Here is a 22462-nt window from a genome sequence, read left to right as displayed (position 1 = left end):
TAAGATTTTGTCCATGGAGTCGATATATCGAGATATCAAGTTGGTCACGCGAGCTTTTTACCTCTATTCGCACGTTCGATTGCGCGTGATCGATATACTTGAATTTTGGTAGCACTGCATCTGTGCATCAGCTACATACAACAACAACAGACGGTGGGCAAGTTTCGACTTGCGGAGCAGTCAGGAGCGGTAATTAGTGCGAGCTAACCAGAGCTAACGGCCGGAGAAAATGTCACGTAGGGCGATCAAGACGATCAATTGGTCGGCGCTCGCCGAAACACTCCCAGAGACGGAAAAGGTTGCATTCGCCGCTTTCAAAGCCAAGTCTGATCAACACTTGCGACGGTCAGTGCACATAAGCCGTTATATAATACACGTATTCCTCAATTAATTAAGCTATTTCAAGGGATGGCTAGTAACGTCTTTGTCGTTACAGAATGAACGCCAATCCTGAGACTCCTCCAAAGATCGATTGGGCGTACTATAAGAAAAATGTCCTGGTATCTGGATTAGTCGACAAGTTTCAAAAGGAATACGAATCTTTCAAAGTGCCATATCCAGCGGATAAATACACCTCGGACATAGAGGCTCAGGAAAAGGAAATGGTATAACACGTTGTCGCATTGCATATGTATCGTTACGTTAAATGATCTATCTATTGCAGCTTGTTCAAATCGAGGAATTTATCAAAAGCTCGAATCAACGTATCAGCGATGCCAATAAGGAAATGGAGAGAATCAAAAGTTTGTTGCCATTCTCTGAGATGACGATGGAAGATTTTCGAGACGCCTATCCGGAACTCGCTATAAACCCTGATAACCCAACCATTTGGCCGCACACACCCGAAGTACAGCCAGAAAATGACAAAGGAGTTCCTGGGCAACATTAGTACCTTGCAACGCGTTACGAAATGTAGTTGACATTTTTAATCGTGATTCTGTTGCTACCATATGTATTGAAAGTAAATTCATTTATAGAGAGAGATATATATACCCTTGTTATACCCTTCTTGTCTCTGTGCATCAAATAGATTTCAAGAAAAAGAGAATATAATCTATTCTCGTTTAGCAGAGACTCGAACCCTGCTTATAGTTTTCCGCGGGACAAAAACGAGATGTTGATTGGTCGTCGTGTGTTATTCCCTAGTCGAAAGTGATGTGAGATGGCGCGCGTGCTACTAGAGTCCCCATCTACATGATTTGCATGGTGATTCCAAGACCGCACGCCCGGCACGCCGCACACCCCGCACTCCGCGCTGCGCGACCGTCTAGAAGGACAAAAATCCAAGGCAGTGGATACTAATGTGTCCTCTCCTAACCTCGAAATTGGAATTTTCGCCCGTGTATCTTGGCGAGGCGATACGAAGCGACAAGTTTGCTGGCCACACTCGGATTCTGCACAGCCCAACGTTTGTTTGCCCGAGATCGGTGAGAAGTGATTTTTCGTATACCTAAACGCTCTGCTCGGAGTTTCAGGAGGGTTGAGAGGGTGGAGAGGGTGGAGAGGGAAGCGTTATCAGCAACAGATGCTGCCTGCGTGAAAGATGCGTGTAGTCGAGAACGCGCCATCAATGTCCTTCAACTTGTCCATAGCTTGTATCGTGTAGCGCTACTCCACGCGATGGAGTAGCAACTTGCACTCAATTTAGAGAAATGCTCGTTGCGATAATAGCTTCTTTCTTTCTTTTACTATGTACAATTCTCGAGAGAGAAACGAAATTTGATAGAGAGATTTGATAACAATTAATAATCTCTCTTGATAATCTCTAGATAACTGCAGGTTATACATTCATCAAGTGTGGGTCATGCAGACCACTTGCAGAGTAATGTAATGAATAGCTGTGGGAACTCTAATACTAGCACGAGGCTACGTAGTTCCAAGTGCGCCGAGACTCTGGACGAGTCTGTTAATCAGGGAGGGGAAATAGACAAAGAGGGCAGTGGCGTGATAAGTGGTTACAGTGTAAATGATCTTAATGTGCCACGCAGCACCCTGGTCATTTGTCAGCGAAACTCGTACTCTTCGGATCACGGCTTTGCTAGATTTAAGCCGAGGTAGGTTCTTCTCCTTCCTTTCAGCCACATTTCTGCTCGCTTGTATTCTTGAGATGAAATGAAATGTTTGCGACAGATTCAGCGGTGTCCCGAGAAATGAATTTCGAATGGCGCGCGGTGGCAGCTCCGCGGATCGCGCCAGGGGCGGGACGCGTGGGAGAGCCTTTAAAAAGACTCTCAACGATCGCGAATCCAATTCAGAGTCCAGCTATCACTCTACATCTAGACCCAAGTTTCAAGAATCGTTGAAAAACCACGAGAACGCGCAGGGCAAATACTATGACGATAAAAGAATAAATGGTATAATTGTACTTTTCGCTCAATACCCTTGCATTGCGTATCTTGCTCTCTAAAGAGAGTCCGCGCTTGTTACAGAGGACTCGAGGACTCTTTCTAAGCTTCTGCGGCGATTGTGCCGCGAGGATGACTACGACCATCTATTGGTGCTTTGCAAGCAAGTGCAGGAAGGTATCATTGCACCTGAAAATCAGCGATACGTACGACGCAACTTGGAGACAATCTGCGAAAGTCTGTTGGATTTTTTGCACTCTGGTCCTGGCCAGGAGGCGAAGCAACAGGTTGCAAAATGCTTGGGTCGAATTGGACATGTGGTAGACCAAGATTTTAAAAGGTGGCCTATATACCTCCGTTCGCGCCGTCCTTTCTCCAGGCAAAAGATTCAACTTATCGAGCATCACTCTTTTCTAGATACATGGACTGGCTCTTTGGCAAATACTCGGTGGAACATAAAAATGATGTCAAATGTCTACTAATGAGGTCACTCATCGAGACGCTCAAGATGGACTCTGAGATATCCAAGTTGAAGGAATTCTCCGTGGTAATTAATGCTACCAACCTTTCCGCTCCCGTCATTCAGCGTAAATGTCTCGTTAATCGTAATGTCTTGGCGTTGCAGCCGATCATGTCCCAATTACAATCGATATTAGAAAATGTCGACAAAGCAGATCTGCTGGTGGCGACTGTGGACGCTATATTACTCATCATAGATTCCTACCCGGAGACCTTCACCAACCACTTCCGCAACACCGTCGACATACTAGTGGGTTGGCACATCGATTCCACGCAACAAAAGTCTGTTGTCCTTTACGCGAGTCGGTGTTTACAAAAGTTGCGCTCATTCTGGATAGCGGATCTGCAGTTCACCTTGACGCTACTCGGCCAATTCTTGGAGGATATGGAGAGCTATGACGAGGAATTGAATTCGCCGAAATCCACTTTGCCCGGCGACGACGAATCCCCGACACCGCGGGAATGCATCCTGCGAATCACATCGTTGATATCCGTATTTAACACGGTGACCAAGAGCATAGCCGAGCATTTGAATCCAAATCTTGCGTCTCCCAACGTGCAGTGGTCATTTCTCACCAATTGCCTGGCCAAGATGCTCAAGACCGTTGTCAAAGCGATTGAATTGCAACAGGAGACTGACAACACCTGGCCCGAGATATTCAATAACGCGGAACACTTGAGCAAGAGTATAAGAAACGTCAGCTCGTCGCAGCAACATGTCGAGGCGCTTTCCAAACACTTTGGTAAAGATGAACTTACCGAGGAGAATCTTATTAAGATGGCGAGGTCACTGGCCACAAGTAAGAAAAATGATAACAAGAATTCCAAGGTGACGCCTGCTTCTCCTGACAAAGGCTACCCTCTGTCCAAGGAGAAGGGACAGTTGTTGACAAGCGTATTGTTGCGCTCGATGGAACCGCAAGTCGCACAGATGGAAAACTTGTCGGAAGAGAAGGAAGAATTGATCGTGGTCGCGAATGAATGCGCCTTCCTCCTTCTCGGTTATCTTCAGAGCCGTGTTGCAAAGAATCACGAGCTTCTCTACAAATTTGTCGACCTTCAATTACAGAGAGTCGACATCTTTTGGGATGACACTATTATTTCAATGTTGACCGTCATATCGAAAATAATCAAGGAGGTATCCGCCAACTTGCCGTTGGAATTGGTGCACACGTTACTCGGCAAGAATTCGATGCTGCTGAAATTGAGATTCCGAAATTCCATTCCTATTCAAAACGCCAGTCTGGGGGTGTATCATAGCCTGCTGAGCTTGAAGAATATTCCATTGTTGCAGGAATCGTATCGGTATATACTAGCGGATTTAGAGATTGCTTACAGGCTCATACTACCCGACATGGATGTCTTGGTCGCCGACAATCCCTTGAACGACTTGAGATACACCAAGAGCGACGTCGAGATTGTAGTTACGTTTATCCTACGTGCGCTCTCGGACATAGGTGAGCGAGCTACGCTACCTATCGATAATAGGGCTGTTACTTTTCATAGCTTCGACAAATTTATTCATGCCAATTTTTTTTTAAACACTAAAAATATTGTTAATCAAAAGTACTTATTTATACATACATGTTGAGAAATAGGTAGTTGTAAATTATAATTTTCAAGTACTATAACATTTCGCGTAATTAAATCTTCAAAAATGGTCAAGCAAATCAATTAAGTATCGTGTATCAACACTTTGATTACTACCTGTGAAAGTTTCCATAAATTTGTTGCAGATTATATCGCTAATTAATAATTTTATTTATTTAAAATTTATCTCAATATTACTTGGGTTTCTAACGTCTATCACGTACATTCACTTGAACAATATTTAATATAGAAACATTTTAAATAAATAGAATTTTTTATCGACCACACAATATCGTCAATATTTAAAAAATGATTAATATCTGTCGAGGCTGAGGCAAAAGTGATGAAATCAGTAGATGGATATGACATTGACGCGAGTAATTAGTCAATTGTTAATACGAATGTAAAACTTATTTCTCGTTTCATGGCGAGAATACATTATGCTCGTAATGTGTACATAAGTTTCGTTACGTTCGTCAGTTTACATAACAAAGTCAGGTAGTAATCAAATGTGTCCAAGATTAAAAACAATATAATTGTAACAATTAAAAAAGAGAACTTTAACATGTATAGAAATTTTTTATCATATATAAATTGATACTTTTTATGTTCTTTGAATAAATTTTTCCAAGCTTCGAAAGTTGGAATGTCGAGGCCTTCGAAGGAAATCACTCCTAATCGATAATCAATTTCAAATCCATTTTTTTTTACTTCTTTTTAGCAAACGCTAGCAATTCGATTATCGGAATGTGGGCTTTGAAGCCCAGTATCTTGGAACTTGTCGCAGTCAAGTTGAAGCCATACGACAACGCCCTGTCGACAGCCAGCCCCTTTTTGCAATACAATATTCTGTACTTGCTCTATGCGCATTGTTCCAGGTAAGATTTTATTGTCCCGAGTGATCCTTTCTTTCACGAGCCGTCTCTCTCGAGCCATGTGCGAAATTGTGAAACCGTGTAAACTTGTTAAACAGGTATAATCACTTCGTCCCAAGCTCCAGCTTGATAACAGGCACCGGCGCTTGTCGTCCGATGGATATGTTCCCCGGTACCTTGGACGTACCAACCACGTCACCAGCCAGCGGTCATTTGTCTATAATTCTCAATTTGATATCAAAGACGTACAACAAGAATACGTCCGCGTGCACCTTGCTACTTTTGTCCACCTGGCTGCAAGAGATTTGCGTACAGTCTGAGAAATATATCGGGATCTTGAGCGTAACTCAGGAGTGCCAGAGTATCATTGCGAGTTTAATTAGTTGCGCCGCCACGACCAACGATAATGTCGCGAGCGCGACGTGCAATCTCTTTGAAATGTTAATGACTGCGAGGAATGTCGTGTGGAAGCAAGAGATCTACTCGAGCATCGTGGATCTAGCGACGCTGCACTTGACCTCGTGCAACAAGACGATCCGCGAAAGATACGGTGCGCTGCTAATGTGTATGCCCATTAACATCGTTATACCGAAATTAAACAAGCAGTACTTGTTCTCGGACACCAAGGTAAGTTGGCCATTTTTTTCTCGAAATGTCGAGTACATACGTGACATCTCTTTTTCTCATTTCATGCTCGACTGTTTGCAGAAGGCACGGGAGATCGCGACTTACTCGACAGAATCGTTGATGCTCGCTCAAAGACTGCACATGCGAGGTAACAACAATGGGGAATTGCTGGCGCAACATTTCAAAACGTACATGGCGTTTCTACTGCAGGAACATTATCTCGACGCATCTGGGTTGTCGGAGATATTTACCTTGTGCTGGTCGGCCGTGTAAGTTTTAACTTGAACTTTTCTTCTCGAAACTATTATATATACATATGTGTGCGTTTGTTGACCATATATACATATGGTGGTTATTGACAGGCCGGAGAACGAAACTACGGCGAGGATGTACGATTTGGCGCTGGCGAATTGTTCCTTCCTGTTTTTCTGGAGCGGATTCGAGGCGGCGCAGCACTGCGTCCTCAACAAGCTTCGCACCTCTTTGGGGAAGCCGCAGGAAACGTTTACATCGATCGAGAGTGCCCTCAAGATTCTGGCTCGCGAGGTCTCCTGTCACAACACGGTGGACGTCGTAAGGAGGGAGAGGCAGGAGTTGGATCGTATTTTGCACGAGCACACGCGAGTACGGCTCTTGGTCGAGTTCCTGGAACATCTGGAGAGGGTGATTCACAACGCGGCCGACGGTTGCGCGATGGCGCTCTTGCCGCTGTCGAAGCCAGTGAGAACCTTTTTCCACACCAACAAGTCGACGTGTAGGGAATGGCTGAATCGCATACGACTGGCCTTGTGCGTGGTCTCGTTGCACTCGGGCCTGGCGACGAGCGCGTTGCGAAGCGGCCAGAGGTTACTCGAGGACCTGAGCAATGCCGATAATACGCAGAGCATCGAGTTTGAGAGGGCGACGTTGTGGACGGCGCAGGCGATGGTCGCGCTCGGCGAAGCGGAGGCGTTGCAGGGCCTCTACGTGTACGCCAAGGGCAAGGACAGGCAGTTCCCGTGGCTGAAGGCGACAATGGAGGAGGCCGCCGGGCGTTACGAGTCAGCGGCGGATGCCTACAGGCTGACGATCGAAGAACACGCTCGCGTTAAAACGACCGACGACGAAAGCGGCAGAGGCGCCGCCGCGAGACTCGAGAGCGACAATCAAGTGCTCGGTTTCTGCATGCAGAGACTCGCCAACTGTTACAAGGCGGTCAGCGACTGGTCCGGACTAGCCGAATGGAAGTCGCGGGAGGCCGAGATGTTGACGCAAGACAATTACGCCGTTCTCAGGAGGCAACTCGCTGACAATATTGTACCGCAGCAGGCGGATTGTCTGAAAAAGTTCGAGGAGGGTAAGCTAATCTCCTTGGACGAGTTGACCAATTGGAATCTGCTGGACGAGGAGAGGAAAAGTAATTGGAGCTGCGCGAAAACGCTCGTCTCGTGCAGCAACAGTTTGACCAACGTTGCGCTGAGGATTCGCCAAAACGTATTCGACGACTCGTTCGATGGCTCGTGGTGCGACAGCGTTGTCGACAAGTGTCAGAGAGTCGCGGCCAAGATGATGCAGGATGGATTGCGAAATGTGCCGTCGGAGTATCTCAGTGACGCTATATTGCTCCAATATTCCGCGACGGGGCTCAAGAGCTTCGTGCGTGGCAACAAGGCCGGGAGCAACGTTTTCGAGCTGTACAAGGTCGATAAAGTCAACAATATCAACTCCAACACTTTAACGCAAGTCTTGTGGTGGTCCGAGTACCTCGATCGAGCGTGCGACAACGAAGGCTCCACCACGGAGGTGGACTGCCTGCGATTACACGTCGTCAGAACGGCCCGGAAGGAAGGCAACTTCAACTTGGCCAAACGGGAGATGATCAAGTACTTGAAGTCGGAGCGAGATCTGATCCGGCTCAAGAATCCGACCGGCTACACCTTTACCGAGATTACGTGCGGAATGCTGAACGGGCCTGTTGACGTGAAATGGACCAAGAGTAGTATGCGCGCGTTCAGGGAATTGTCCAAGTTGCTCTACGACATGGACAAGACGAGCGAGGCTCTGAGGATGTGCTGCGCGACCGCGTTGGGAATCTCGCAAGCGATTGTCAGCGGCGAGCAGTCCGCCGACTTACGGGAGACGGGGACCAAGCTCCTGCTTACCCTGGGTAAATGGATCCAGCAGGACGCAAACGTCGACGAGAATCCTCAATTGGAAGAATTGCTCAGATTCGAAGCCGTGCACAACGACGGCTTGATGAGCAAGCTGTTTGGCGAGACGATCGATCTGATCCCTACGTCGGACATGATAATCGGCAAACTGATGCAGCTTGGCGTGAATCAGTGTCCGGACTTGCCGCGCGCCTGGTCCAGCTTTGCCGCTTGGTGTTACAAATGGGGCCGGAAAATCGTCGACAACTCCAATTCAGGCCAATTGACGGATACCGACCGCACGCACATACAATCCTTGCTGCCGAGCGACATTGCCGAGGCTGATCTCGACGCCATTTTCTCTATACTCAGCCAGAACAAGACTATACCGGAGGACGAGGGTGACATCGACACCAACGACATAAACACATCCGACATGATAGAGAATCAACTGAGAAACGCGTCGGTCCTGAGCCACGCCAGCAACGAACATCTCGGCATGCTGGTCGACATCTGGCGGCAGGCGCAGAAGAGGATCTACTCGTATTACGAGCTCTCGGCGAACGCGTACTTTAAGTATTTGCAATTGGCGAACAACGACAGTAACGAGTGCGACACTATCGCGGCGACGTTGAGACTGCTGCGACTCGTGGTGAAGCACGCGCTCGAGTTGCAGAACGTGCTCGAGGCCGGTCTCTCGACTACCCCGACTGCACCGTGGAAGGAGATTATACCGCAGTTGTTTTCGAGGCTCAGCCATCCCGAGGCGTACGTAAGGACTCGTGTGTCGGAGCTACTGTGCCGAGTAGCGGAGAATTCGCCGCATTTGATCACATTTCCGGCCGTTGTGGGCGCGGTGTCCGGCCAGAAGAAGATTTACGACAAGGTCGTTTACGAGAAGACCGCCGACGCCGACGACAACGATAGCTCACCGAACGTGGACGTGGACGTTGCCGCGGACGAGCGGGGGGAGGAGGAGGAAGACGAGGACGACGACGACGGCGACGGCGACGGTGACGGCGACGACGACGACAACAACGTCGACGACGACGACGACGACAAGGACGACGAGGAGGAGGTGGAAGGGGAGGACAAGGAGGACGAAGAGGAGTCGGTAGGCATGTACAACGGCGAGCACGAGAGCTTGATGGATTCCTATTTCTCGCAGTTGGTCGATTGTCTCTCCGGCCGTATCCAGGACTCGGTGGTACAGGCAAAAGTGCTGGTGAAGGAGCTCAGACGAATCACGTTGCTGTGGGACGAATTGTGGTTGGCGACGTTGTGTCAACATCACACTGAGATTACCAAACGATTCGAGCAGCTAGAGGTCGAGATTCAACGGGTGCAGGACAATGCCTGGCTCGCGCCCGAAGAGAAGGATAAATTGATCGCGGAGAAGCACAGAATCATTTTGAAACCAATCACGTTTATATTGGAGAATCTGCTAGCTATGACGTCCGTACCAGCCGAGACGCCGCACGAAAAGAGCTTTCAGGACAAGTTTGGCGCTTCCATCGAGGAGGTGATAAATCGACTGAACAATCCCAAGAATCCGGCCAAGCCGCAAATGGCCAGCCTGGCTTTGAAACACTTGGAGAGCAAGTTGGCGCAACGCGTCCACCGACGTGCCGCTTATTCCCTCTCAATGACGGACATTAGTCCCGTCCTGGCGAATCTGAAGGACACTTGCATCGCGATGCCCGGCGTCGCCGCTGTCGACAACAGGATCGTCACCATCATGTCGGTAGATAATAACGTTCAGATTCTACCGACAAAGACGAAGCCTAAGAAGCTCATGTTTCACGGATCCGACGGTCACGTTTACACGTACCTGTTCAAGGGATTGGAAGACTTGCATCTGGACGAGAGGATAATGCAATTCCTGAGCATATGTAACACCATGATGTCGAAGAACAGCGATACGAAGGTCTACAGAGCGCGGCACTATTCGGTGATTCCATTGGGTCCTAGATCCGGTCTTATTCAGTGGGTCGACGGCGTGACGCCACTGTTTATACTCTACAAGCGTTGGCAGCAGCGCGAGTGCGCCGTAAACAGCAAGGCTGCTGGTGGCAATTCGGCGATTATGCGACCGTCGGAGCTGTTTTACAACAAGTTGACGCCGTTGCTCAAGGAGTGCGGGATCGGCTTGGAGAATCGAAAGGAGTGGCCTGTGCACGTGCTGAAAAAAGTATTGGAGGAACTAATGAGGGAGACTCCGAAGGATCTGCTGGCCAAGTTAGTTGTAATTACTGAAAATCTTACTATTCTCTCTCTCTCTCTCTCTCTCTCTTACCATCCCGAATGTTGCAGAGAGATCTGGTGCAACAGTATCAATGCTGGCAGCTGGTGGCAAGCCACCAAAAACTACTCGTACTCCGTTGCGGTCATGTCCATTATCGGCTACATCATAGGTTTAGGCGACAGGCATTTGGACAATGTTCTCGTCGATCTTAACACCGGCCAAGTTGTGCACATCGATTACAATGTCTGCTTCGAGAAAGGAAAAACCCTTCGCGTTCCAGAGAAGGTGCCGTTCCGTATGACGCCAAATATCAAAACGGCTCTAGGAGTGACCGGGGTCGAGGTAGGTGACGATAGACTAAATTTTTTCCTATGTCTCTTGCCATTGCAATTCTATACTTTTATAATTTTTTCATTTCAACATCTTGAGTTTCTAGAGCGATATATAATATACACACGTAGAACAAAGTAATTTACAATTTTTCTCTTTATTAAATACTTTTTAGCTCAACATGGTTTTTAGCTAACACAATGAAATAGGATTTAGACATTGGTGTTCTCCGTTCTACTCTCTTCTGTGCGTTCAGATTGGGGATTAGGTGAATGTCCGTGCGCATTGTCGTTTCCATTTGTGCGGTGATTGTCTTGTACATCTACCTGGCTTTGTAGTCCACGCTGTTTTTCCAAGTACATTTTGAAGCTCGAATTGAAATTGTCATTGGGCGACTTAAAATGTAAAATCTTTTGAAAGGCCTTGCGAAAGTTGGTGTTTTTCCACGCGTATATGAAAGGATTCATCCCGCTGTTGGCGATAGCCAATGCGAATGTGGCTTTGTACCATGTCGTCGTCGAGTTTCTCCAACCAAAGGTTCGCATGCAAGCAACGACGAAATAAGGGAACCAGCAGATCGAAAAGCAACCCAGTATCAGCAGCACCACCTAATTAAACAAAATCTAAACGTTATTTAACTATCGCTACGCTTGTAAAGCTTCCAACTTTCTGCTACACGTGTGATTTAAATACCTGTACGCTTTTGCGATCGTTCTTTTCAACCAAGTTCGGGACGATGCCGAGATTCATGCGACGCGCGTGCATATGCGCCTCTCGCCAGATTTTCCAATACAGCAAAAACATGGCTATCCAGCTGAGAAAAAATGCCGGCATCTGTATAGCCACTACGTAGTATCTATCGAAATAATGTAATTTATGATTGGCAATCCTGGCGGTCGCGCGTGAAGCTGCATTGAGAATTGAGAGATAAGAAACCGACCGATCGATTAATCGAGGAATAACTACGTAAGGAGGAATTACGTAATAATATCGACGTAAAGTAAGCTTGAATTGATTAGCTGGAGGAGGAGGGAGAAAACTCGTTGCAGTACCTCGGTAATACCGTTTCCAACTCGCACATCTTCGAGGTGTCGAAGCTATTCCAATAAATCGGCATCGATGACATGCCCATGGTACATATCCAAGCGACAACTATGATCAGCATCACGCGCCTCTTGGTCGCGTACGCGTTATAGCTCAACGGATGCACGATCGCGACGTATCGGTCTATGGCGATCACTATGAGATTGTATATGCTCCCGCCGCACGCCAGGCTGAACATGACGAAGCGCGAGATGCATACCGACTTGTTGCGATGTAACGTGCCGTCCACGTAAAACGCCAAGTGATATGGAAGCGTCACGCCCACCATAAGATCCGACACCGCTAGGTTTAAGATAAAGTAATTCGAGACGACGTTTCGGAGCCTGCGAGCCCACGCGATGGCCAGTATCGTGAGGACGTTTCCCAATACGATCGCAACGAACAGGAAACAGTCCATCAAGATCCAAAATACGTGGCTCTCCTGCTCCGGTGCGGCTCCGGCGCTGTTTCCCGACAAGTTGCTCTCTTTCGTGTACATGGTTCTGAAAAGAGAGATCAACTTGTAATTTTAAGCTCGTTCTCTCCCTTTGACGATTAAATAGTGCTAAATGCACTGGAAATTGAGGGATGAGGAAGCTCGCACGCGGATACGGTTTATTTGCAGAGATATGAAACGCGCTTGCCATGGCTATTTATGTTTCGCGAAGTCACACCTCTCGTCTCTCGTCGCGTCAAAGCCATCGGAACAATTTCTTTAGCGGAAACACGAAAGCGAGAAACGCGAAACGTAATCGAGCAGCTAATACGACTTACCTTTCGCACGCACGGGCGCACATACACACGGAAAGAAACGGGTTTCCGACGGTACTCTATGAAATATGTGTATGCCAAGATACACATCGAGCCACGCATCACGATTACGTAAACCTACGAAACGTTCGAAAGGCTAATTAATCGTCCCGCGCGACTATGAGAAATGAGAAAACGAAAGATGGTTGACCTCGCAGTCTCGTTGGTTTTTCTCTCCGTCACTTTTAGACTTTAATGTTGATGACGATGCAATAGCATTCGCACAAGCTCTGATGACGCTCGACGAGAGCGTAGATCGATACGAAACGTTTTTCTCGGCAGATACGGCACGCTGCTCTACCCGTTGGTTCGGGAGTGCTTTTACTTATCTACTCATCTGGTGGTTCCCCTGGCAAATAACTATCGCTATCAGCTATCGGCGATCAGCCGCTCGTTCGCAATCGAGAAAGGCGAGGACGAGATTCATGAGTGATACCAATTATATTCTCCCAGCCATGAACGGTATATAATGGTAGAAATCGCTCTTTATGTGTCTAGGGTATATTTAGGTTCGCTTCCGAGCATACGCTGAGAGTGATGCGTAGAGGCCGCGAGACGCTCCTCACCCTGCTGGAGGCGTTTGTCTACGATCCTTTGGTAGATTGGCGGGCGGGTGCGGACACCAGTATAGCGAGTTACGGCGCTTGCCAGGCCAGAGCGAGGTGCACCGGCGTCGGAAGGAAACAGCTGGAGCAGGAACTGACGCGTGCGATGTTTGCGGTGAGAACGGCGGAGATGCGCGCCGAGTGGCTGGCTAATCGGTGAGATACATTTCTTTCTCCACTCTTCTTCCCTTTTCATTCCGTTCCATTTCATTCCAACTAACTGGAGTCGACTTGTGAAACTCTACGTTTAAAATTACAGAGACGAATTGGCGAAAAACTTGCCGCTGCTGTGCCATCACTTGAACAGCTGGATCGAGGTGACCGAAGAGTCGCGTCAGTGTCAGGACTTGCTGCAGGACCGACATCAACAGCTCGCGCTAGTCAAGGAGGCGCAGGCGATGGGTCGGAATCACACGTTATATTCGGTAGTGAAGCGATACAATTCGTTTAAGCGAGCGCGGGACTCTCACGAGAAAGCAAAGGCGGGCCTGAAGGAGAAGATAGAGGAATGCGAGAAGCAGATTAATATGCACAATGTGAGTAGACCGCCACCAAGTCTCCATAACTGTATATATCGCTTCGTTTTTTTTTCACCTTTCTCGCACTCTAGATCGCGTTGGCCGCGGTGCGAGGTCCCCAGCTAGGACAGTGGCTGGCGGAACTGGGAACCCTGACCAATCAGCAGGATAACGTAGTGTTCGACCTGGTCAAGGAGTTCCTGCAGAACGCCGGACAAAGTCAGATGATAGTGCAATGCGAGCAGTCGGAGAACGAGTTGACGCAACTGGCCGCCGACCAGGCCTTCTCCATAAGCAAGTGCTTGGAGCTGTTGAGCCAGTATTCCGCCATCTGCAGCCTGTACCCTCTCAGCATCCTCTCGCAGCACCGCGCCGTACTTTATCACGCTTGGGCCAACGAGCTATTGGCCTCGGGCACCGTTGACGCGTGCCACCGAGTAATGGCGCGGCTCGAAGCGAGTCTAAACCCAATCAATCCGAGCACTCCGCAGGTTCAGCAGATAATTACCTTCTCCTATCAGATGGAAGCCATCTTGAACGAGTACAGCGAGAGATACAAGAAAGCTTACGAGAGGACCGTTTCCGAAGGCTTGCCGGAAGCCGGCAATAGAATCGAGAAGGCGTGCGCCGAGTCGAGGGCGCAAATCGCGGGATTTCTGCGACGGGAGAAGGGCGCGGAGAGAGCGCTCGAGTGCGTCGACATCACCGCGCTGTGTGCCTTGAACAAGCGATACCTCACGATGGAGGGCGCTGCCAAGTGCGCCGGGGATTGCTTGGCCAACCTTACGTCCCGCGACGGGGACAGCTACCTCGACGAGATGCGTCTCATGTCGTCGTTGATCGCCGAGCTGGTCACGCTAATACCGGAGAACCACAAGACCAACAACGATCCCAAGATCGCGCTGATAATCAAGTGCCTCAAGAGCGCCGATTGTATCTACAAGGGTCTGCAGGAGCTCAACTACAACTTCCAGACCATCATATTGCCGGAAGCGATCAAGACCATCGTCACGGAGGAGCCGAGCGTTATGCGAATGATAAACGAGCTCGGCGAGATCGTAATGCTTACCGGAATACCGCTCGGTGACATCCTGGCGCAGCTCGAGATGCATCTCGAGCTCGTCATGAAGGAGATGGAGAGCCCGCACGCGGTAATACAGAGCGTGGTGGCCAACGTGAGATTACGATTCGAGGCGTTGCTGTCGCGCCAGGCGGAGGATCAGGATTTCAGCCAGGAGGAAACTCTGACGCCGGGCCAGATGTTGCTGATGGGCTTCAACGGTTTGTTCGAGAAATTGCAAGTGGAAGGTAACGCATTGGTCACCACCCTGAGCTCCTTGGACGTTCCGATCAATTGGAAGAAGATCGATCAGATACGCGAGGCCAAGGAGATGATGTTGGCGCCCATCTTCAACAAGGCGATCCGGCAGATTCTCGAGGACATATTCCTCATCAAGAGGCTGCGCACCATACAAGAGTTCTTCGTCATGTGCAGGGACACCGCTACCGCGTTCAAGGGCGGACTGGCGAACGTGTACGACGACGAACGGCTCAACAAGCCCGTTCGAGTGTTCACGGCCGACTACGTTTCGCGGCAATTGCTCGGGGTGATGTCGCAAACGCTGGCGCTCGCCCTGTGTCTCTTGCTGCAACGAATGGGCCTGAATGTCACCACCGAGATCGAGCAGCGGGACATCGGGGCGGAGAGCAAGGTCTCGCTCGAGGAGCTGTGCCGGAAGATGGTAGATTTGTGCATCAAGAGGGGCTTGTTCTCCGGCTCGGTTCTTACGCAAGCGGGCGCGTTGATTAGTACCTTGGAGAGCACCTGGCGGCGAAAGCAGGCTGCTAGACTGGCGCAGCAGAGCGCCGAGGTGGCCAGGGTCAGTCTTCAGAGGCTTCAGCTTCAACAGACGGCTTATCATTGGCTGCACGAGGACGTTCTAATGATGAGGCCCAATATGAGCCCGATTAATCCGATGAGTCCGATGAATCCGATGCATCCCATGAATCGTCTGAGTGAGTCTCCTTTGACCGAACTCGATTTGACAAAACAACGTTATTTTATGATAATCCCCTTCTCCGTTTCGTTCTTTCAGATCGCTCCACCTTTATGCTCGAGTTACGGAAGAAGGCGGCGAAACTGTCTAGCTTGCAGTCGCGAGTGTGCGAGGCGCGCGAGCAACAGCAGAATCTTGTTTCGAGCGCTGTACAACGTCTCAAGTGGGCTGCCGGCGCGAATCCGGCGCTGGGCGAAGTCATGTCCGCATTCGACAACGCGGTGCTGTCGTCGTGCGATAAATTGACCAGGCAACACAATCTGGCCGCGATGGTGGTCAGCACGTGCAACTCCATACTGCACTACGAGGCCCTGAGGACCAGGACGTCGGAGAGCGTGACGCACGACGCCAATCTGGTGAAACTGATCAAGCACTGGGAGGAGAGCTGCGTGCTAACGGCCAATCTCAACATCACCGTTACCATGACGGAGGAGAGCCTGGTGCAGCTGCTGCAACTGGAGAACAACGTGGACGCCACGTGGCTGAAGCAGGCTGAGAAGATTGTGTCCGAGGCGATCGTCGACACCCAGAAGCAGCTGCAGGAGAAACAAGAGGCTCTCTTCACGGCCGAGGACTATTTAAGGGAGCGAGTGATGAATCTGCAGAACGTACTCGCCGAGCATCACCGACTCATGTCGGACGTTCGAGCGTTGCTGAAAACAATGGCCAAGCAGGAGAGCATTGACGGCCTGCAAGACTTTCTCTTTGCCTATCGATCCTTCACGGAGAGCATTTCGGCGGTGGTGAAGGAACTGGAAGCCGAGAATTTCGACTCGGCTCGCGGCACAGCGATCAAGAAAGAATTTGAGGCGATGGCGATCAGAGTGCCCAGTTTGTACAATCGATTGCTGGAATTTGCGAGCGAGCGTAAGCTGAATTCGGCCAAGGGCGCGGAGAAGCTCGCGGGTAGTCTGCCGAAGAAGAGGAACAAGAGAAGGAAGAGAAGGGGGGCGGGGGGGACGACGAAGGGTAAGCTGGTGCGGCAGGACAGTGTGTGTCTGAGCCCGCGAAAGGGGGCACCGTTGATCAGAGATCCCACCACGGGCAAGGGTAGGTAGTCTCCCGTCTGTACGGGACACACCTCCGAAATTCCAAGCTTGCTCACATAATTAGCATTTTTTTTCCCCCTCTCTGTTGTAGCCGTGCAAGAGCGAAACGCCTATGCGCTCAACGTCTGGCGCCGCGTGCGTATGAAGCTGGAGGGCCGTGATCCGCAACCGTTGCGCAAGTACACCACGGCCGAGCAAGTGGAATACGTGATACGCGAAGCGCAGAGCAACGATAATCTGGCCTTGTTGTACGAGGGCTGGACACCGTGGGTCTGAACGGACGACGGCTGGCGCTCGCGCGCCTCGATGGCTTGACACTCGTCTCACACGGTACTCTCATTTGTACCGTCGTACCTGCGTCGTCCTACGTCGCCTTACGTCGCCCTACGTCGCCCTACGTCGCCGTAGAGAGCAAAACACTCCGCTCGAAATCAGCTGGTGGAGTGTCCGGTAAAAACGTCACCTGGGAAGCAAGTCGGTTTTACAGCTCGATCGCAGATCGATCTCTCCCCGACGCGACAATTGAAACCATCCGTTGTGTCGAGTGCCGATTCTACAGTTGTCTCAAAAACAAGGCTGGCTTCTTTCTTCTTTCCTTTTTCTTTTCCCCTTTTTCCTTTTCTTTCCTTTTTCTCGAGGGAAGCGACGAGCGAGCGCGAGACTAAAGTAGTATTCTTTTCAGAGCCACGAATTTTCGGGGGAAATGTAGAATCGGCCCCGTATCCTTACGCTAACGGTGTGGTCGCGACAAGTTCGGCTGACGATAACGGGAAGTCCGATGATAATGATGGTGATGACGATGATAAAAATAATAATAATAACAACAACAACGATGATGATAAAAGTCTCGATAACGATCGTTGTGATAAACGGTCGCGCTGTCAACATTTACCGCATGATGACGAGCTTGTCATGTTAGGAAAAGTCTGGCATTTTAATCGATGCATCTGTATCGGTTTGCACCGATGTAACGTTATAACTCTAGATATACGTACGGTGTACACGCGAGCACACTCGATGATTAATTCAGGATCCGAGATTACGTAGGCACACGTCTTATTGCAGCATTAGTTTTTAATTGTCACGAAGAAACCAAAAGAAAAGATCTAGTTTAACAGAGATATTAAGAGTAGTCTGTTATTATTCAGTTGTATGTAATTAAACAATTTAATGTTTAAACTCGGCGCGTACACGTACACTTGGACGCGCGCGTGCGTGCGTATCTAAAACGAAAACATAATCATTTTGCAGAGCGACCGCAACTTATTACCGATTAACGGGACAAAATCATTTCTGTAGCGCATATACGCTTTGAAAATTTGCCGCGCTGACGTTGAGTTTTATAGCGTTAGCATCGGACGATCCGGGCGAAAGAAGAAACTCATCAGCTTCGTAGCCAACATTGGCACTTGACGTGTCCTCGCTACTCTCTGGCGTCGCATATTACGCCCAATCTTTTTTTTTTTCAATACCTACATAATGCTGTCGCGTGATAAGTATTTCTTCAAATATTGCAAAAGAGTATATATATATATATATGTATAACGACGAAAACTCGGTTTTTTTTCTTTTTCTTCAAACGTTTATTGCGAATTTCGAAATTATACATGTTAATTGAAACATTTTATTTTATTTTATGTAACTCATTGAATATTGTAGATGACACGAAACTTTGTAATAAAATCGGCGATTTAAAACCGCGATCCTTTACGGAAACGTAATGAAATTTTATACGTGGCTATACACAACCTTGAAATTGTTTCTAATGTACAACATTTCGGCAAACTTTACACACAACGAACAATTACGGATTTGACGGATTTGATTTGTGCCAATTCGGAGGAAAGAAAACACCAAAATTTATTGCCTACCACGTAACATGAAACACAATTTCATAAAATATTATATTACTTGATGCAATATGCTGGAATTAATAAGCACCATACCATGGAAAGAAATGAAAATATCTACTAATTTACCTATCACCGAGCCTGTCTCTTATCCTTGTCGACGCTATACGAGTTTTGCAGTTACTGCAATTATTGCAATTACTGCAATTACTGCAATACTACTTTCGCTACTACTATCGAGGACCAGTCGAATCATCAGAGTTAGGGTCTCTCCGCAAGCCATATATCGGAGGTGCAATCTCCACCGGGATATCTGAGGGCACAAAGATTAACAACGCGATAGAATTGCCGCGATAGAAAAGGAGATAACGAAATGTGTGAAATCAAAAGGCGCATAATCTCATTGAAAAACATTACTGATTAGAGTCGAAATAAAAAGGAGAAAAAGAACGAGTGAAAAAGCAATTGCACGTTTACACCCGGATAAGATAAATTCCGAGATTAATTTTGTAATTTGGGCATCATCTTTCGACATTTCTTTAGAAAAGTAAATGGCAATTTTTTCATCATTAACGCCTCAATCAATTACGGATTACGGAATATCTCTCACCTCATCTCGTGCGCCAGTAAAATATCGCTCTTATCGACGCCGAAGTCAACGAGAAATTGATGATCGAGCTTCATCCCGCCCTTCTCGACGTCGACATCAAGCTTCACCATCGTTGATCCATATCTAAACAGCGCGTGCCGAATATTAGCCATTTTATTTTATGTTGTAGGAAGGAGAGGAGGAAAACTTACTTGAGGAGATCGGGATAAAAGAGTTTGTCCCATGGCTTGAAGAGGGACGTGGTCACGTACAAACGACGTCCGTCCAAACTCAGCTGTAACATTTGTGGCGCGCCATACAATCTACGTCCCTTGACGTAGACGGGGTCGGGCTGACCGGTCATTTCCTCGTCTCGCGTCACTCGTACCTGCGAATCGCTCAGTATCGATCCTCCTAGGAAAACTTGACCCGCCAATCTCGGGTTTCTCGTATCCGAGATATCGTATTGTCTAACGTCGCCATGAAGCCAATTGGTCAGGTAGAGATACTTGTCGTCCAGACTCAGCAGAATATCGGTGATCATACCTTGAAGCGAGAGAAAGGAAGGAAGACTTTTGTAAGAAGAAAAGACTGCAATGTCGTCAACGGCTCCAAGAGTATTCGTGCGATACCTGTCATGAGAGGTGCGATCCAACCGTCGACTCTTTTCGGTGGCACCTGGATCACCTTTTCGGCCTTCCACGAGTTGTCTTTCGCCTTGTAAAAGCGATAAATATTGGACGTTGCCGCGCAGGCGACGAATCCTTCGGCTGCCAACGGATCGTGGAGGAATCTTATTTCAGCGGGTGCGATTCCGTCATCTCCCAGCTCGATGATCTGCTTCAGCTTTCGTTCGTTCCACGAGTAAACATTCAAGTTTCTGCCATAGATCTCTGCGAATGATGAAACCTGTTGAATACTGTACCGCCCGCCGCGAAAATTGATATATAATATTTACTGGGATCATGAACGTCCTCTGGAATGAATCCCTTCTTAATGACCCGAGGTGCACCCCATTCCGTAGCGATGAGCGTATCGTGATACGGTTGGTACCAAAAATCGTATCCGAATGCCGCTTTCTCGTCGCTCTTGGTCCACGTGCCTTTCACCCGTAGAGTCTCTGCGTCGATGCAGAAAAATTCGCCCAGTCCGTCGCCACTGACATTTCCCATGGTGGAGATGACTATCTCGCCGGTCGGCAGACAGTGGGAAGTGTGCGGCGTGGATATTCCGTATTTGTGCATCTCTTCTGGCTCCAGAACCTTGCGAAATAGAGTTACGCAATTAAGAGTTAACGAACGAGCTAATGAAGATGTTGTTATCCGCGTAAAATATAATACCTTCTTGATCCTGGGCATTCTCTCGTCGCTCGTATCAACCAGGTACACCCGGTCCGACATAAGACAGGGCAGTACCAGAGTGTCGCGTTTGCAAGGCGTTTGCGATTCGTGGCAGCTGCTGCAAACGTTCCAGCCGGAGTGATGTAACTCGTCGCCGGGCGTTAGCATTCTCAGTCTGTGTATTATCTGCGTTTTCCACGAGTTTTGTACGGGTTAAAATCACTATACGTTGGCTCAATTTTTGACAAACGTTTTAACGTACCTGGCAGTACGTAGGACTATCGGGATCCACGTCCACCGTGCAAAGGACATCGGCCTTTTCGGGATCCGTGTGTACACTGATTACGTACAGAAGCTTCTCGCGCGGTCCTTCCATCGCCGTCCTCGGACTCTTATAGCCCGGCCCGGAACACGCTGCGAAAAAGCCATTTTCAACTCCAATGTCTAATTTTGCATTTTCAGCCTTAAATTTTAGACCATACATGGTACAATAACGTAATCGAATACCTTTCTTCTGCTCCATCGCGCGACGCCACTCGACAAATTGTAGATTCAGTAGCGGTTGCTTTTGATGTACGTATGATTCTTACGACACGACGAGATATATTATACGTTCGAGAGTAAGAGGGGAAAGCATGCTTGGGGGAACTTGCACTTTGCGTGTGTCTCTCCGACTCGGAATCGGTCGCGATTGATCTGATTGCAATAACGATGACGTCTAAATTATTTCTCGTTGTAACTCTTTGTTGCAAAACAATATGCAACCAAGTAACAATTATAGTCTGGATCATGGGGCGTATCCAGGGGGGGGCAGCTGCCCCCCCTAGACTCAATGGGATCCCCATTGAGATTACGAATAACATAATTATTAGATTTGCCGAGGACTCCAGAAAATTAATTTTTATATAAATAAAAAAGATTTTGTATAAGTACGTAGTTTAATTTATGCTGCATAATTCGCCTACGGGTGAATCCTGTTCTGCCCCCCCCTTGACAAAAGTCTGGATACGCCCATGGTCTGGATATTACGAGATAGCGTCAACAGTTATCATCACAAAGCTGATAGTAGGCGATTTCATTAACCGGACGAAAGATATAACGTGTGATAACGTGTAGCGATACCACACGTCACGTCCCAGCAAACACAAAGTAACAGTTACATAACTGTAAGTTAAAATTTCCTACTCAACAATATAACTGTTATATAACACGTGTTATATAACAGTTATATTGTTATATAACACAGAAACGGATCATCGGAAACGCATTACCACGGAATATATTACGCCCAATCTTTTTTTTCAATACCTACATAATATAGGTATGCTGTCGCGTGATAAGTATTTCTTCAAATATTGCAAAAGAGTATATATATATGTATAACGACGAAAACTCGGTTTTTTTTTCTTTTTCTTCAAACGTTTATTGCGAATTTCGAAATTATACATGTTAATTGAAACATTTATTTTATTTTATGTAACTCATTGAATATTGTAGATGACACGAAACTTTGTAATAAAATCGGCGATTTAAAACCGCGATCCTTTACGGAAACGTAATGAAATTTTATACGTGGCTATACACAACCTTGAAATTGTTTCTAATGTACAACATTTCGGCAAACTTTACACACAACGAACAATTACGGATTTGACGGATTTGATTTGTGCCAATTCGGAGGAAAGAAAACACCAAAATTGATTGCCTACCACGTAACATCAAACACAATTTCATAAAATATTATATTACTTGATGCAATATGCTGGAATTAATAAGCACCATGCCATGGAAAGAAATGAAAATATCTCTTTACTAATTTACCTATCACCGAGCTGTCTCTTATCCTTGTCGACGCTATTCGCAGTTACTGCAATTACTGCAATTACTGCAATACTACTTTC

The 22462-nt window shown here is 47.8% G+C and overlaps 4 protein-coding genes across 7 annotated transcripts; 2 read left to right on the top strand and 2 right to left on the bottom strand.

The window, feature by feature from the left end:
- Positions 1-90: 90 nt before the first annotated feature.
- LOC105562955 (ATP synthase subunit d, mitochondrial-like) lies at positions 91-985 on the top strand. Its single transcript, XM_012014151.1, has 3 exons — positions 91-345; positions 437-605; positions 665-985. The coding sequence occupies exons 1-3, from the start codon at positions 230-232 to the stop codon at positions 887-889; spliced, it is 510 nt and encodes a 169-aa protein (XP_011869541.1). The 5' UTR covers positions 91-229; the 3' UTR covers positions 890-985.
- Positions 986-1075: 90 nt separating this feature from the next.
- Positions 1076-17203, top strand: LOC105562954 (serine/threonine-protein kinase SMG1). Its single transcript, XM_012014150.1, has 17 exons — positions 1076-1427; positions 1770-2054; positions 2131-2354; positions 2430-2685; positions 2763-2892; positions 2971-4321; positions 5176-5332; positions 5428-5956; positions 6038-6225; positions 6319-9034; positions 9161-10323; positions 10399-10672; positions 13052-13314; positions 13418-13694; positions 13769-15692; positions 15773-16783; positions 16874-17203. Exons 2-17 carry the CDS (start codon positions 1831-1833, stop codon positions 17056-17058), a joined length of 10872 nt encoding a protein of 3623 aa, XP_011869540.1. The 5' UTR covers positions 1076-1427; positions 1770-1830; the 3' UTR covers positions 17059-17203.
- Positions 10705-13050, bottom strand: LOC105562953 (D(2) dopamine receptor A). Of its 3 annotated transcripts, none has more exons than XM_012014149.1 (5): positions 12705-13050; positions 12518-12631; positions 11713-12246; positions 11354-11474; positions 10705-11268 (listed from the first exon to the last, which is right to left on the bottom strand). In XM_012014149.1, the coding sequence occupies exons 2-5, from the start codon at positions 12538-12540 to the stop codon at positions 10873-10875; spliced, it is 1074 nt and encodes a 357-aa protein (XP_011869539.1). In that variant the 5' UTR covers positions 12541-12631; positions 12705-13050; the 3' UTR covers positions 10705-10872. The 3 variants fall into 3 exon arrangements, with proteins under 3 accessions (XP_011869539.1, XP_011869537.1, XP_011869538.1); XM_012014147.1 differs by having other exon boundaries at positions 11354-11516; positions 12705-13049; XM_012014148.1 differs by lacking the exon at positions 12518-12631 and having other exon boundaries at positions 11354-11516; positions 12705-13048.
- A 1414-nt stretch (positions 17204-18617) lies between the features above and the next one.
- On the bottom strand, positions 18618-22462 carry LOC105562951 (selenium-binding protein 1-A-like). Of its 2 annotated transcripts, none has more exons than XM_012014145.1 (8): positions 22383-22462; positions 20824-20975; positions 20562-20747; positions 20180-20483; positions 19854-20114; positions 19434-19767; positions 19243-19365; positions 18618-18945 (listed from the first exon to the last, which is right to left on the bottom strand). In XM_012014145.1, exons 2-8 carry the CDS (start codon positions 20935-20937, stop codon positions 18894-18896), a joined length of 1374 nt encoding a protein of 457 aa, XP_011869535.1. In that variant the 5' UTR covers positions 20938-20975; positions 22383-22462; the 3' UTR covers positions 18618-18893. The 2 variants fall into 2 exon arrangements, with proteins under 2 accessions (XP_011869535.1, XP_011869534.1); XM_012014144.1 differs by lacking the exon at positions 22383-22462 and adding an exon at positions 21069-21141.

This window comes from Vollenhovia emeryi, unplaced genomic scaffold, assembly GCF_000949405.1.
Source record: "Vollenhovia emeryi isolate VEMERY1.0 unplaced genomic scaffold, V.emery_V1.0 DF939181.1, whole genome shotgun sequence".
Lineage (NCBI taxonomy): Eukaryota > Metazoa > Arthropoda > Insecta > Hymenoptera > Formicidae > Vollenhovia > Vollenhovia emeryi.
The sequence above is the reverse complement of the archived record's forward strand: the minus strand, read 5'-3'. Positions and strand labels throughout refer to the sequence as shown.

Bases quoted from the DNA above. Each gene is read 5' to 3' on its own strand.
- LOC105562951 (XM_012014144.1), bottom strand. The intron at 20,748-20,823 runs GTACGTTAAAAC...TGGAAAACGCAG, and splicing joins ATAGTCCTACGTACTGCCAG to ATAATACACAGACTGAGAAT. The intron at 19,366-19,433 runs GTAAGTTTTCCT...CGCGCTGTTTAG, and splicing joins TTTTATCCCGATCTCCTCAA to ATATGGATCAACGATGGTGA.
- LOC105562953 (XM_012014147.1), bottom strand. From the start codon at position 12,540: ATGTGCGCCCGTGCGTGCGAAAG. The intron at 11,517-11,712 runs GTACTGCAACGA...TTATTTCGATAG, and splicing joins TTGGAAACGGTATTACCGAG to ATACTACGTAGTGGCTATAC. The intron at 11,269-11,353 runs GTATTTAAATCA...TTGTTTAATTAG, and splicing joins ACGATCGCAAAAGCGTACAG to GTGGTGCTGCTGATACTGGG.
- LOC105562955 (XM_012014151.1), top strand. From the start codon at position 230: ATGTCACGTAGGGCGATCAAGACGATCAATTGGTCGGCGCTCGCCGAA. The intron at 346-436 runs GTCAGTGCACAT...TTGTCGTTACAG, and splicing joins TCTGATCAACACTTGCGACG to AATGAACGCCAATCCTGAGA. The intron at 606-664 runs GTATAACACGTT...TATCTATTGCAG, and splicing joins AGGCTCAGGAAAAGGAAATG to CTTGTTCAAATCGAGGAATT.
- LOC105562954 (XM_012014150.1), top strand. From the start codon at position 1,831: ATGAATAGCTGTGGGAACTCTAATACTAGCACGAGGCTACGTAGTTCC. The intron at 2,055-2,130 runs GTAGGTTCTTCT...TGTTTGCGACAG, and splicing joins TTTGCTAGATTTAAGCCGAG to ATTCAGCGGTGTCCCGAGAA. The intron at 13,315-13,417 runs GTGAGATACATT...TTAAAATTACAG, and splicing joins GCCGAGTGGCTGGCTAATCG to AGACGAATTGGCGAAAAACT.